This window comes from Pempheris klunzingeri, chromosome 9 (assembly GCF_042242105.1).
Source record: "Pempheris klunzingeri isolate RE-2024b chromosome 9, fPemKlu1.hap1, whole genome shotgun sequence".
Classification (NCBI taxonomy): Eukaryota; Metazoa; Chordata; class Actinopteri; order Acropomatiformes; family Pempheridae; genus Pempheris; species Pempheris klunzingeri.
In genome coordinates, this window is record NC_092020.1 from 4,638,659 (window position 1) to 4,654,030 (window position 15,372).

At 43.4% G+C, this 15,372-nt stretch overlaps 1 protein-coding gene across 1 annotated transcript in view; it reads left to right on the forward strand.

Annotated features, from left to right (window-relative positions):
• efnb1 (ephrin-B1) overlaps positions 1–15,372 on the forward strand; it is a 54,999-nt gene that overhangs the window by 21,908 nt on the left and 17,719 nt on the right. Inside the window, exon 2 of the mRNA XM_070836648.1 lies at positions 1,470–1,747. Coding sequence (XP_070692749.1) covers positions 1,470–1,747 — 278 coding nt within the window. The remainder of the gene's footprint in view (positions 1–1,469; positions 1,748–15,372) is intronic.

Here is a 15,372-nt window from a genome sequence, read left to right on the forward strand (position 1 = left end):
ATGTTGAAAAGGTCTTAATCCAATCATGTTCATTTTCATGGGGGGTATTTCTTCAGAAAATGGGACTTTCTAAATGATCGTTTGTTACAATGGCTGGCCGTTTGCCAGTGTTAAACATCGGAGGAGGAGGGATGGCGATCATAAGCTCCCCCTACACTCACGCACTCCTCTATCAGTCTCTTTCAGGAGGCATCAGAGTCCTCCCTTCCCAGGGCCTGCCTCAAGAGTCAGTTATTTAGTGGTGAAATGATGTGTGTGATGATGAAATGAGGGGCTGTAGATAAGGTGAGATTACACTGAGAGAAAAAGAAGGGAGAGACAGAGAGAGACGGAGAGGGGCCCAGCCCCTGATGTCTTGTTTAAACGTGAGGGATCAGAAAGAACAACAAATGCATTGCGCGCTGCTAAATCCTGCTTAAATCCGCTGGCATGGGCAGATCTAGCAGATAGCCCCGCTGCTGTGCTCGCTGTCTGCGACCACAACACACACACACACATACACACACGTACATAAACACACCCGTGGTCAGTCCGGCTGTCTGGGTTAATGCTTGGCTAACTGGGACAGCAGAGCTGAACCATGTTGACATTTTAAGCCTCAAACAAGTCCAGAACAATGATTCAGCCCGTCTGCCCCCCCATCAGACCGCAACCTCAGCCCATTTTGCTGACCGACTTGCACACATACACACACAAGCAGACGTGCATAAACATACACACCACTGACCAAACACACTGCAAGTACTCAGTGTGCCCCCGCCCCCTCTCTTCACACACACTTACACACACACAGTGGGTCTCCTCCTGTTCCCCACCTTTAGTGAATAAAAGAGAACAAGCGCTGATCTGATTGAGTTGGCAGCAGAGAGCGAGGTGGAGAGGTACAGTAAGGCCAGATGGATTATCTTAATCCTCCAGTAGATGATCATGGCAGAGGGAAGATGAACCAGGAAGCCTTGACCTTCCGGGTGACCCCCTCGCACAGTTTTCTCCCAGAAACTTGGACCTCTGAAGTAGCAGCAGCGTAGATATTATGTTGAGCACAGGTCTTATATGGATCTCAGAAAATACGAAAAAAGAAAAGAATCTGTGGCATTCTTCGGACGTAATCCTATCTGTAGCCACTTCTGCGGCAGCCATTTTGTGTTTGGCCATCTTGTTTCCCTGCTTGCAAATGTTTGGTATGCTTTGATTTGGATCCAAGTATGAGAAGAAACTTCATAGGATTTGTGTGAAGCATTCTGCCGACTGACGCTGAACAGTGTCAAGCTGCTACATGTAGTGTTTTTGCGGGGCCAAATTAACTAAGCTCTGCCTAAAAGCCTATGCCAGACAAATCTAAACCCATAACTCCTATAGCTCAAGGTATTAAGAATGTATAAACTGTTGTTGAATTATGCAGCAGCGTTTCCAGACTTCCTATATTATGTGTTAGTAACGATTTGTCTTCTGTTTTTTTTCTCTCCCAGGTTTGTGGCTGGAAAGGGCCTGGTGATCTACCCAGACATCGGGGACAAGCTGGATATCATCTGTCCCAAAGCGGACCAAGGCAGAGAGTATGAGTTCTACAAGCTGTACCTGGTGAAGAGGGAGCAGGCAGAGAGCTGCAGCACAGTCCTCGATCCTAATGTCCTAGTCAACTGCAACAAGCCGGAGAAGGACATCAAGTTTACCATCAAATTCCAGGAGTTCAGCCCCAACTACATGGGCCTGGAGTTCAAGAGGAACGTCAACTACTACATCACCTGTAAGTTTGTCTTAAAGATGATTTATTGTTGGTATTTAGCTGTTTAACCTTCATTTAACCAGACATGCCTGACTGGGCAGTCTGAGTAATAATCTGCTTCACACTCAGTTACACACAGACACACCTGTGAGTTTCCAAGTAGAACTGTGTTTTAACAGCCACTGCTGCTGCGGCGGCTCCATAGCAACAGCTGGAGATGCGGTGCCTTGCTTATGGCACAGTGGTAGATGGCCTTCAGGGAGGTAGAGCTGTCCGTCACACGGGATCCAAACCCACAATCTTTACTGACATTTACTTACGTGCCCCTTTACTTAGATACAATTTGAGGTACTTGTATTTAAATCCTTTCCAGTCAAACTCTGTATCATTTTCAAATTGTGTAACACTTTGTTCTACAGGACTTCAGGACACATTTCAGATTAATGTCCTAATAGTTTCCAAGACATTACTTGAAAAGAAAGAAGTACTAAGCATTTGGAAAATGGAGACAATGTTCAGTTGGTACACCTCCGTTTGATTAATTCCAGTAGATTACTTAGTGCAACCCAGAAAGGAATCACAGCATGTCCGCCGGGCATACAAAAATGGAAAATATGTCTGCAGGCAAGCAAACAAATCAACATAAAATATATGCAGACTAAAGTTTCCAATGATAAATGAATAGTAAGTAAATATTTATTTAGATTTAAATGTGGCTTTTCTACAAGGGAAAGTCTTGTTTTCCTTGTAATTAGTACCAAATGATATGGTTATGTCCTGGAAAATTCATGAGAATTATTATATAAGAGGCCAGTCTGCATAATGAATACTTATGATACACAGTGCATTTGACTGATAATACTTAAATAACTTTGAATGTAGTGTCTGTACTTGTAACTGAGTGTTTTTGCTTTGTGGTTTGGCTGTACTGATATTGAATTAAATGGTCTGAATATGTCCTCTTACAAAAATATGTAGATATTGTGCACACTTCCCTTTTTACATGCTTTTTTCCCCCTGTTTCTCGGTAATTATTTTTGCTAACTTATGGGTAAGCAGCCTTTGTAACGCCAACAGATATTTTGCTGAGCTGCTGGCAATGCATATTTAAGAGGGGGGCGTGTAGGAAACACCCAGAGGCCATGCAGGACTCTGGGAACAACCTCCAGCACCACCTCTCGTGGACGGAATAGTTTGGAGTCTCCTGCTGTTTCTGTTTCAGCTCTTGGTGCCATGCTGAGGACTTTAGGATGGCCGTAGGTTACAGCCATTAAAGATTAATTTTGAAAACCCTTCAGAGTATCTCAGAGATAATAAAACCACTGTAATTTAACTGTTAGTAAATGTATGTCAAGTGTGACTCACTGAAAATTAGGAGGTAAGGCTTCTGGGGAGTTGCGGAGCATCCAGGCTTCAAACTCGGTGTCCCTGATTTCATTGCTGACATTCACTGCCCACATCTGACACAGGAAATAAGGTATGAAATGCAGCTTTGATATATTTGGAGGATTAATCTGTCTAACGTAGCAATTAACTAATCAAAATGCTCAAGGTCAAATTCCCAAACGCTTCAAACAGGAACAAAACAGAAGCGCTATCTTTACTGTTGCTCTCTGCTTTGTTAGGCAAATATCAGTGTGCCATGATGGCGGTTGGCCGTCTCACTAACTCACGCTCTCTCTGAGCACTTTTTATGTGCTCCGTTACTAAGTTGATCATGTCTTCTGAGTCATCTGAGATAGGATCTGTTTCTTTGCCGAGGCCATAGGCGTTCCATCACCAGTGCAATCTCAAAAATGTAACGGAAATAAGTCATCCTAAAGCACGACAAAACAGAATCCAGCTGAATCTGTTTTACATTTTTTAATAGTGTGAGTTTGGCAGGATAGTAGGTGTTACCTAAGCCTTGTAGCTGTTTATATGCCAGCAGAGCTGCAGAGCCTGATCATATATGGGTACATCAAACAACACCTCTGAAGGAAATAAGATAATGTTACTTTTAGCACTTTTTAAAAATAAATCTGAAAATGTATAATGTCTAACTCCAGTAAAAAAAAAAAAAAAAAAAAATTCTTTAGAGTCCTCTGCTTCCTTCAAGAAACTCAAGAAAATATTTTGCTGCTGTATCACAATACAGAATGAATGAAACTGTCAAAATGGCAACACAGTTGAACCTCCTGGCACAGATGAACAGTGTTTTCAGGGTCAGGAGCGGATGAGGTCTGGAGGAGAATTCTGATTGTGAACCCCTTATGTCGCACATCCTGGTAGGTCACCACAGAAACGCTTTTAGCAAGTATCCTGTTGGTATATGAAGGGCAAAGCCTACAACCACCCACAGGACACTGCTGTGAAATGATGCATACATAATATACCGATCAATTTGGTCATTGCAAGCTGATGAATACAGGAGCTGCCATTAATTACATGCCGGCATTTTGTCACCCAGTGAAATCAGTTTCAGCAACATTGACGCATGAACCCAAAGCCAGATGTAGCCAATACCTCTGTGTCACAGACCTTTATTGCTGTCCATCTGGTACAAATCATTAATGAGCCACACTGTTGCACTGGGTGACATGCTCCTTCATGAACATCAACATAGACACTGTCTTTTGAGTCAGTACCAATGTTCTGGTGCTGTAAATACTTTCTAAAAAGCACTAAATGTGTATTAATCCGCAACTAAAAATAGTCCCCAATAAATGCATCGTTTAGTAATGTATGATTTAAAAAAAAAAAAAACTTCAGTTCCAGCTGTTTTGGGAAATTACTTATGTGTTGTGAAAATGAAACTTTGTATGTCTTCAAAAGGATCCAATAGGCTGGGAGGTGCCGCAGACATGATAGAGATCTCAGAAAGTATTTAGACCCAGACTAATGTGTTGTTGGTTTTGGGCTTGATCATAAGAAATGATGTAATAACGCCAGCCTTATCATTCAAGTCACGAGTTGGCAGGTGCAAAGCAACAGTTAATCTGGGGGGATGAAACATCAGACAGCCCAGACAAGGTTTCTCCATCTTGTCTGCTCGGTAGCTGCAGGAGCAAGTAAACTGCAGCACAATACAAAAAAACAGTGTTATTCTAGACGTTACTTGGGATTTTTCTAATTCATACTTTAGTTAGTCATTTCCTATATTTCCTGGAATCACTTAATGGTTTTCTAAACTAACAACATGTGTTGTGGTGGATCCAGTCGGGGGATGCTGTCATTTGGCAGCTCTGCCACATGTGTAATTGATTCCTCATTGAATCAATGAAATGATCAGATGATCGTGACATTAGAGACGTCAATGTCTGAACTAACATGCAGCAAGCTGCCTCGTGCCAAAGAACTGCTGGCACAGTGAGAAGTGAATGGAGGCTCTGCAGGCCATAAGAAATAAAGCACTAACCACTAATCATCTCTTATGAAGTAAATTTGAAGATAAAGCACAATGTGGAATATTGTTACATGTACTCTGACATGTAACACATAATTAACCTTTCTAAATATACAGCAGTTTCCACATCTATCTCCCCATCTTTTAATATGGAAAAAAGCCCATTTGAACAATTTAAATTAATATCTTTCAAAGTTTTGAAATGCTTCCGAAGATATAAAGTGAAGTCTCCTCGAAACCCAAGTTATGTTTTATTCTAACAGCAAGAAATTTGGTCTTTATATCGTCTCCCTCAGAAGGAAAAATCTACACTAAATTAAGTCTCACATATGTTTTTCTTTTGATCTGTAGCAGTTCAATCGATATTTGTGAACTCTCCCTCAAAGCCAAAATGCAGGGAAGCATGAAGCTTGTGATGTTATCAAGCGACAATTTTTGGTGGGGGGTGCGGGCAGGGGTGGGGGGGTTGCTCCTGTGGCAACATATCATGTGGACTTTAAGAAATATTTCTTTGAGCTTTATTACACCCACATGTCTTTAGAAAACACCTTGGGCATTTTCGGCGTCTGCTCAAAGGTTTCCTAGCCTGCTAGTAGCGGGGCTGCTCCACATATTGTCTCCTGATTACATCATAAATGTTTTAACTTACTCTATTAGTGACATGTGCGTGGGCACGCATCTTGACTACAGTATGATCCGACATCAAAGAGTAAACATCAGCTTTACTTAAGGTTGAATTTGCTTTTTTACAGCATTTTCTTGTGCTATATGACGTGTGTGTTATGCCAGTGTTATATATGCCTGCTCTATAGCCTGTGAACTCTTAACTAGAGCCAATTTTAAATCCTTGTCAGGGGAGGCTGCATGTGCAGGATCTGGCCTGATGGTAGATCATCATTAAGCTCATATACTGTAACGTTCTCGCGTCAGCAGTAATCGGATGTTGTATTTGTCTTGGTATAATGTTAATGGTGTTGTCCTTTGCAATAGGAAGAGCTTGCTTTATTTATTCCACTGCAGCTAGTGCATACACCGTGACACACTTCATCTATCATTCCAACTAGTAATAAGTAATAAGTGTGTGTTTTCTTCAGAGAGCAAGCAAGAAAGGAACAGCGAGCACCTGCACTTTTCCTGTGTGTGTGTGTGTGTGTGTGTGTGTGTGTTTGTGTTAAGGCCCCTTTAGGCCAGCTTATCCCCGCCTAGAAGATGTGAGTGCGTTATCCCAGCGTCTCTGCTGGGAATTTGGTCCAGCCGGTCAGCAGAGCGGTGTAAATCTGCTCGGCCTATAAAGACCTGGCTTATCTGGCCTGATTAACGGTCAAACGTGGCAGACACTGTTTTAGACGAGAAGAAGATGCATAGGGAGTGGACATTCCATTGAATCTTCTTGCAGTCTTTTTCTTGTCCACCCCCGGTCTTCACTCTGACACCGCGGCTCCGTTTGTCTTTTCCTTGATCATCCCAACCCCCACTCCCACCCCTGCTTCTGCTCTTTCCACGGGGTAGAATAAGCAACAAAAGGTGTGGGGTAAAGTAAGCAACAACTGGTGTGTGTGTATGTGTATTTAGCTGTGTGTGAGTGTCCCGTGCCTTGGTGTCACCGCAGGGGATCCCGTCCACTCGGTCCTGTCTATCTGAATCAAGCTCTGACAGAAGTCACGGGGGGGTTAAAGGTCAAAACCCACGGACAGGGGGTCACGGAAACACAGCAGGGGGTCAGTAATGATAACCCTGCACTGATCTAAACCCCAGACCAGCACCAGTCTGTGCTGTCCATCAGCACCCCCAAGCCATATGCACACACACACACGCACACACACAGATATAATACACCTTCCCGCCCCCCTGGTGTTTGAGCAGACAAACTGGTTGTATTTCATTGCGTTGTCTAAACACAGGATATGGAATGAGCTGTTTGTGAGGAAAATGGCTGCGCTGTGTTTAGGGGTTAGAGTCAGGAGAGAAGTGATTTTAGACAGGAGGCTTTTAAGGCAAAGGAAATATAATGGAGAAAATGAGCAGCAGAGCGGGAAAGAGATAGAACGGACAAGCATACCCACGCACATTATATACAGACAGTCTTTATACGTCCCCAATGGAGCCAAAAAAAGTCCCTCCATTTTCTCTCCCAATCGCTCCCCATTGAAATAATGTACCATGACTGCTTGGTGATATGTTTTCGGTGGTTAGCCGGGCCGGTGAGTCTGTGTTCTATATAAGGGTAAGGCCATGAGGCAGTAAACAGAGGCAGCCTGTCGTCATGCACTCTTCCTCTTCCTTGATTTCCTGTGTAGTGGGCAGGGTATGCCTGATCCCTCCTGACAGCTGTCACTCTTCATCTCAGTATACCATCCTAGACTCTGACACACACCGACTTTCCCAACAGAATACTGCTGCAGTGAAGCGCACACTATCTCACCTCCAGAAGATTGCCTCGGAGAAATATATAATGCCCACTCGCAGCAAACAGTAACGCTGTTTATATGTTGCTTTGTTTATTTGACTTTGCAGGTAAATCCAGTCCAACTTGCTCTATTGTTTTATTCTGGAAATGCAGAGCGACTGATAAGTACTTTGTTATTAGAGGATACAGTGTTAATGGAAAAGCTCTGTTTATTCCCTAACTCGTTTAGACACGGGTGCTGACCCAGTCTCTGAAAAACAATGCCTAAGAATATATCTGACAAACTGCATGTGACACTGTGGGCTGATCTTTCAGCAGCGCTCACACCTGACAGGATTAAGGTTAGGAGGCATGTTGCATATCCTCAACATTCATGCGCCTTAGCGTGGGCTGTCTGCTGAATTACTATTATTTTTTCGCTCAGCAACCTACACGTTGTGCACCTCTACATCCAAATAACCCCCCCCCCCTCCAAGGAATCCACCTCCATTGGGCAGCAGGCATGTAACATCCACCATCTTCTTTTGCCTTACAAGTCAGCTTCCTATTCTCTTGTTTGCCCTTGGGAGCGTTGAAGGTCAAGGTTGAAATCCCTGGCCCGGCTGCAGCAGATCACAAGATCCTCCCCTGCCCTACATTTGCAGAGACGTAAACACTCCAACATATGTGTGCATGTGTGCTCCCACGCAGGTAGTCGCATTAATAACCCAAGTGAGCACAGGAACGTGGACATTAAACACATATATATCTCAAATACACAGTCAAATAAATATATAAACACTGGAGGGCTTAAGGCTAGATTTGTTGCAGTGCAATAACAGTAATCTGATTATGAAAAAAAGTGTTAAATGTCATCTTTTAGAGTTAACATAAAATTACCATAATCAAATCACAGCCATTTAGAAAAAGAGGCAGTTGCATTTGTCAGCGGCACGTCTGAAACAGACAAAAGGCATTTTGATTGTCAGATTATAGACATGCAAATAACTCAACACATTTCTAACTTGTAATTAAATGATTTTTTTTTTTGAGAGAAATGATAACTGTTAACATCTGGTAACCTCCCTCGGTAAAATCTGAAATATTTTAATTGCGTGCAAGAGATTTTCTTTTTGTAAGCGTTTGAGGACTCCTCCACAAGCATGTTAGCGTAGAATAAAGGCTGTATTGTTTTATTCCATGTTTAGCACATCGTGGACATTAAAAATCACCTACACAACCTGAAATAACAATAAGTATAGTTGGCAAACAATTCTATCAGTTCTATTTTAAACGGTATGATGTATATCCTGCCAGAAAGAAACATAAGAGTAGTTGAAGTTAGAAGTTTTATCATTTTATATCCCTTCATTCACTCACTCACACATCAAATGTGCCACCTCATTCATACCTTTAAATTATTTAAATGCCGTGTTGATTATGATTATGTTCCACTATATGCCATCATTTTTTAATGACTTAAGAATTATGTACCAGACATATATTATGTACCAGACACACCATATAAGTATGTGCCAATAATACCAGAATGCTTTAAGAATTGGATTTGCAGAGAAAATCAGTTGTGGATTGACTTTAAGTAACAGTCGTTGATGTTGCCGATTAGAGTTTTAAGCAGTAAGCCTTAACGGATTTCATTTTCAAAGTCAGCCCTGCTAACAGGTCAGGTTAGGACCGGCGGAGCAGCATGGCCTGGGATAAGGAGATTTAACCCCCCCTGTGAGTGAATACAGCCCCGGTGTTTATTAGAGTGCCAGTGTAATATATGACTTTCTGCTTGCTTTGCAAATCTATCCAGGCTGCCGCTGCTTCTTCTCCTTTGGATATTTCATTCAGAGAGGGTTAGCAGGCACAGCGTTATTGTCGCTGGTTATTGCCTTTCGTTTATTACAGAGGAGTTTGTTTAGAGTGTGTGTGTGTGTGGGGGGGGGGTTGTCGGTGGGAGGGGGTGAAGACTTTCTTTTAGAGGGAGGGCTCCTCACGTGGCTGTACAAGTGAATGGTAACCATTGGTTACGGCTGAACCCATCGCTGTTAGATGAAGCTGATATATTCATGTATTCATCTCAATTAGTCCGCTCCGTGCATCTTCAAATGCAGACACTCATCCCTCCTCGGCTGTGCTCCATGCTTATCTTATTAGAATATTTTATCCTGCGTGTGAGTTCTCCCCGTCTCTCACTCTCTCCTCCGGTGTCATCCCTCGCTTCCACTCCTCCAACCATCCCATTCTCGTTCCATTATTTTTCTGTCACGTTTGGAGTTTGAGTGTGTGTTTGTGTGTGTGTAGGTGCTGTGGGAAGTCTGTGTACAAGTCATTTTTGTTAACCGATAGCTTAGATCTTCTCTCAGCACACAGACCACGTGAGACCACAGAGCAAACTCCGTGAAACAACAATACTGTTGATTTTTGTTTTCGTTTTAACTCTCTCGGCTAACACAAACTCATTTGCCGGCTGACTCTCTTCTCTATGAACTTTTCGGTTGTTGAAAGCAGCTTCCTGCTTTTCTTTAATTCCATTCGCTGTGCAGAAACCATCTCTGTGGTTTTGCAGCCCTAAAATAGCTTCAGGCAAAAGGAGAGAGAAGACATCTCAAGACTTCTGGAAAGATGCAAGTTTGGAGCGGAGTGCATGGTGATTAGGAAAAGTAAATGTAAGACATAAAAAGATGAGCATCATTGTCCGTAAAGAAAATTGTAGCGGACAGTGGTGCATTGCTTTACAAAAAAAACCCAGCATAAGCGCAGGATAAAACAATGACAGCCCATAATCTAAAACACTCTGGAAATGCATATTTCCCTTTCCATCTGAGATGTCTGAGGTTGTTTGCCCTCTGCTTTGCCAACAACACATATTCTCGGTGTCTTTCTTCTCCAGCCAATAGCTAAGCTCAAATCACAGCTCTCTGTCTCTCATATGGAGCGCGCTCTCCCTCTCCACCGTCCCTAGAACAGTGGTTTCTCTTTTCCAAGGCACACTCTGAAATGGCTTTGTTTTCCGACAGCCATTCAGTGGCACCCTCAGCCAGGGCCTGCCAAGAAGTCCGCCTCCCCGAGCTGGAGCCTGGACTTGTTTACACAAACTCATCTGAGAAATATGGATGTATAATTATAGAGGTTGTTAGTTTTAATGTCGCATCCTCGCTATGGAAACCACTGCATGCTTGGTCAGCTACGATGAGGGGCGGCTGATGAAACTCTGACCGGGGATGGCGTGAAACATTTCTGCGGAAAGCGTTTTGGGGGAGCAAGGGAGAAAAAAGGAGCTCCTTGATGGAATCGAATCAGCGCCGAGCAAAGCAAACAAACATGAATCACAAGGCGGTGATAGAGATTGCTGTGGTCGTCCAACGCATAAATACAGAGTCTAAATACTGCTCTGCAGGCCAGGACCAAGCCCGTTTCTGTGAATTCAGCTCGGTGGCAAAATGTCCATGTTCCATTCCAGCATGACCACAGGCACACAAACACAGTAACGGGAGCAGACAAACACACAAGAGGCGTGTGTGCGCACAAACACACAGGCATAAATAAGCACATAGCCACATAAGCAAATTCAAATATATATATATACTCATAAGCTCTCACTAGCATGCAAATAGATGCTCCCACAAAAAACACAATGTGCTCTCACACGTCCATCCTCCTTCTCTCTGCACAGATTTGCTTGCGTAATAGAAGCTCCTGTATGCATTGTGCATCTGTTAATGCGCATTGAAGAGAACTGTAGCTTAGCTGAGCACAAAATATTTTCAGTCAGGAGTCCCACGGGCGTGAAAGTGTGCGCTGTCAGAGTTTGTGCCTGCACACAATGATAGATGGATGGATGGATACTGAAAAGAAAGCTTAATGTCTTCAAATAAATGCGTGCTGTGCGTGCTTTCAGGCTGCGCTGCCTCTCTCAGAGATTTGACAATTTTGTAGACGATTTTGTACCTCGCAAACCCACGGGTCCGATGTCTTTCTCTCTTTCGTTTCCTCTCCCCCTTTTTCTTCTGCAACTTAATCTTTCTCTCCCTCCGCCATGCCATTCCACCTATTTTCTCTCCCTCTTAGATCTTACTCAACCCCCCCCCCCCCCCACCTCCTTCCCCCTTCCTCTGCTCCCCGTCTCTCCTGCACAGTGACAGATCCTTCAGGAAATTGTTTCGAGTCTGCCAGACATTTTTGTGTTGTAGCTGTTTATTTGTGCTGGGGGCACGGGGGTCCGGAGCCTCAGTTTCTCTCCACTCTCAGACTAGAGGTTAAGCTCCCGAACTCTTTCACTGCCTTGCGCCAAAAAACACTGATCCTCGATCAGCGTGGCTTAACCGTGTAACCGATACCAGGGATGAGGAGAGAGGAGCACCAGAGAGGATGCAATCAGTGTGTGTGTGAGTGTGTGTGCGTGCATGTTTGTATATGTGTGTCAGCTGCTGGCTTTGTGTGTATTAGGATGTAATCAGCAGCATTTTCTCTGTGGTCTGCTGTGCTCTCTGATTGGGGTTTTGGCGAATAGCAGGGGAAGGGAGGGAAAGAGTGTTTCTTTTCCTGCTCCTTGTGTTGCAGGCTGGCCTCAGCGCTGGAGAAGCCTCGCTGTGGTTTGGAGTCGCGCTCGGAGCTCTGGCGCTTTGCACACCAGCTACATCAGCCCCCTCCATCTATTATATATCTTTCTGCCACCTTGTGTATCTCGATGCCTGCGTATATGTGTGTGTCTGTGCGTATTAGAGTTCCCATGTTGGCTGCAGTCAGCTTTGTTCAGTCGCCTCCATGTTAGCAGGTACAGGAGATTCCCCCGGGGTCTAGGCACACAGGCTCACACATACACACACGCACTCATACGAACACACATGCACAGTCACAGGGACACACACACTCCCACACACGTGCACTGTCCTCTCCCCCCTCTCTCTCTCTCTTGCTCTCTATCTCTGTCTTTGTTCTGCCTCTTGCAGATTTTGTTTTTGCGGACAACAGATGGGCTGACATCCACGCTCTCCTAAATAACAAGTACACTCTCTGTCTCTTGCTCCGTCTCTGACATCTCTCTCTCTCTCTCTCTCTGTCCATCTCACCGTCTTTACTGTCTCCCTGCGCCGTAATCTCTCGTGTGCTGAAACGATTTGTCAACTGTTCGTGTCCATCATTTGTCAAGCAAAAAATCCCAAACATGAACTCGTTCCAGCCTCTTCTATGTGAGGATTTGCTGCTGTTCTCTGTGTTGTATAATTTTAAATTGAATACCTTTGGGTTTTGGACTGTGGGTCAGGCAAAACCAGACACTTGGAAAAAATTTTTTTTACTGTTTTCTAGCATTTTATTGACCCATTACTCCAAAAAAAAAAAAAAAACTCCTACATGGCCAAAATTATTAGTAGCAGCCCTAAATCTGTCCCTTTTTGTGTTTATCTGACCTGATCATCCCCAGGCAGCTTCATTACCCCTAGGACAGTGTTTCTCACCTGAGCCATCGCACTTAGCTAGTCTCTCCTGGAGCATTGCATCACTGTACCGTTCCCTCTTACTTAGAATACCTCATTGGGTTCGTTTTGCATTGCCTATTTGCAATTGGAAGTGCTGAGGCTGCGGTAAGAGTTATTGTTTGTTTGTTTGTTTCCCATCTTTGATGTGTGTTATTGTACTGAGGAACACAAGGCTGGCTCAGTTGTCATAACTCTCTTCTGGAGGCCAGATTGAAAAGGTCAGTGGAAATGATGCTCCTCTCTCCACAGAGGATGAATGGACACAGTGTGGGAGCTTCACACACACACACAGATACACACAGACGAGCCTCGCACACGCATACACACACACACACTTAGACTTCCAAACACATTTGCATGCCCCTCAGAGCACTTTTTTTTTTTTTTTACATGCACCAGCATGAGTGGTGAGTTCTCTGAGGATATTTCTTCCTCAGCCATTCGTGTTCGTTAACTCGTTCCAGGGCTTCGTCTCTGGTTTCCCTCAGGGGGGGAGTTAGCTCACAGATTAGCTCTTTAGTCGGTCTAGATTTTTGGAGCCTTGTGGCCTTTGACATGCCACCACTATCTCCCACCACATTCCGATCCATCCCAGCGCTTCTTTTATCAGGCAGCGCAGGCTGATTTGTGGCTCGTGGACCTATAGATCGAGGCGGACGACTCCTCTCTGGAGTCCAGAGTCCCATATCACCTTTGTAGATGACCACAAAAGCTAGAAAAAAGACAGAGAGGATCAGTTTTATCATCGGTGGGGATTTAGCGAGTGAACCATGGTTCACCTCATGTGATTATCAGTGCAAATGAAGCAAGACGAAAACTTCAATGAGCCTCCTGCTGAGTAACAAGCTCACTAAGAGACCTTCTGTGTGCGTCGGTCAGCTGATTACACATGTATGACCTGACAATACCAATACCACCCACTAATATGGATGAGAAAATACTCACTGGGTTTTATAATGGGCTAAGATGAATACTAAGCCATGTTAAAGGACACAATGGGGTAAAAAGAGCACTACTTTCTCCTTTTCTCTTGAAACACCAGTAGTTTTCTAGTTAATCAGAACTCTGTACTTTGCTTTGTCTTAAAAGATTATGCATTGAAATTGAATGAGAATATGCTGTTTCCTCATATTCTATAGAATTTCTGCGTCTTGCCATGAGCAATCGTAATTAGAGGCCATGATGCATGCATTGTGGTTTTCCACATATCACGAGCAATGAGGTGAAAAGCATTACTTACTCTGATGACATGCTAGAAGGTTTGAAATGTAATCAGCCTATAAAAGTAGCTTGTTGTATGCAGCAAAAAATGTATTCATTATAATCCACCAACAAAACATACTGAAGAACACTAGTGGCTCTTAAGATGGGGCCTGTGCCCAAAAAGTGTTTCCAAAAAAAGGGATTAGAAAGAAAAAAAATAATTTTGTTACGTGAAGTTTTTTGAAAACCTTTCTTTGGTTTAACTGCTCACAGCTCTGTGATGAGGAACAACAAATACCCTCATTTCAAGGAATCACAACCCAGAAAGCTCAGGAACCACTGATATAAAGCATTTTAAGTGAGTTAGTACAGTACTTGTAGCTGCGTCATTATAAAAGTCCTCCAGAAACATTTTTAGTCTCCTGAAAAGTGCCCTAACTAGACCCATTAGATGACAAGAAAGAGGTAACGGAGAAACAAAAAAAAAATTTTGATAATAGATACATATAATAAGAGTTTTCTGACTTAGTTATAGATAATTCAACCATTTCATCTCCTCTTATGTTATATGTTGCCCATTCCTAACATTAAATGTACTGATTTACAGTATGGACATAGTTTTTGCAGCCACCTCTTAGTAGTCAATTTCAGGCCAGTTGCACTTAATTTTGCCAACAGATACTTGTCTCTTTTGTCCACCACTTCTTTTGGCATTCTGCCCAACTTTCCCCAGCAGAAGTGACGGTTAATGGAGAATGTAAATGGAATAATATGCTCCATTTCTTTGCATATAACGTCGCAGAATTTTCTTAACCCTGGGCCTGACCAGAGGTGTGCAGCTTTTAATTTGAAGTAGCAGCAGGAAGTGATTGGTCAGCTTAACAGAAGCTCCAAAAACAAGGTGGATCAGAAACTAGAGATGCTGCTGCCTGTTAGATGAAAGTAAGAACAGGACTACAGCAGCAGGAGAAGTCATGTGGACTGATAGTTGTGGATTAGAGAGGAGTTGGCCTCTCGCCCACTTATTTCTGTGGTTAGGGAAACACTGGGCCCATGATGGGATTAATGAAACACTAATGCAGAACTCCCCTCTGTCTTTAACACGGATGAAACTCTGTGTAATCATTGTTTGCTACAAACACAAGTGCACAAACAAGCTTTATGCACACACACACATTGGTTAAGC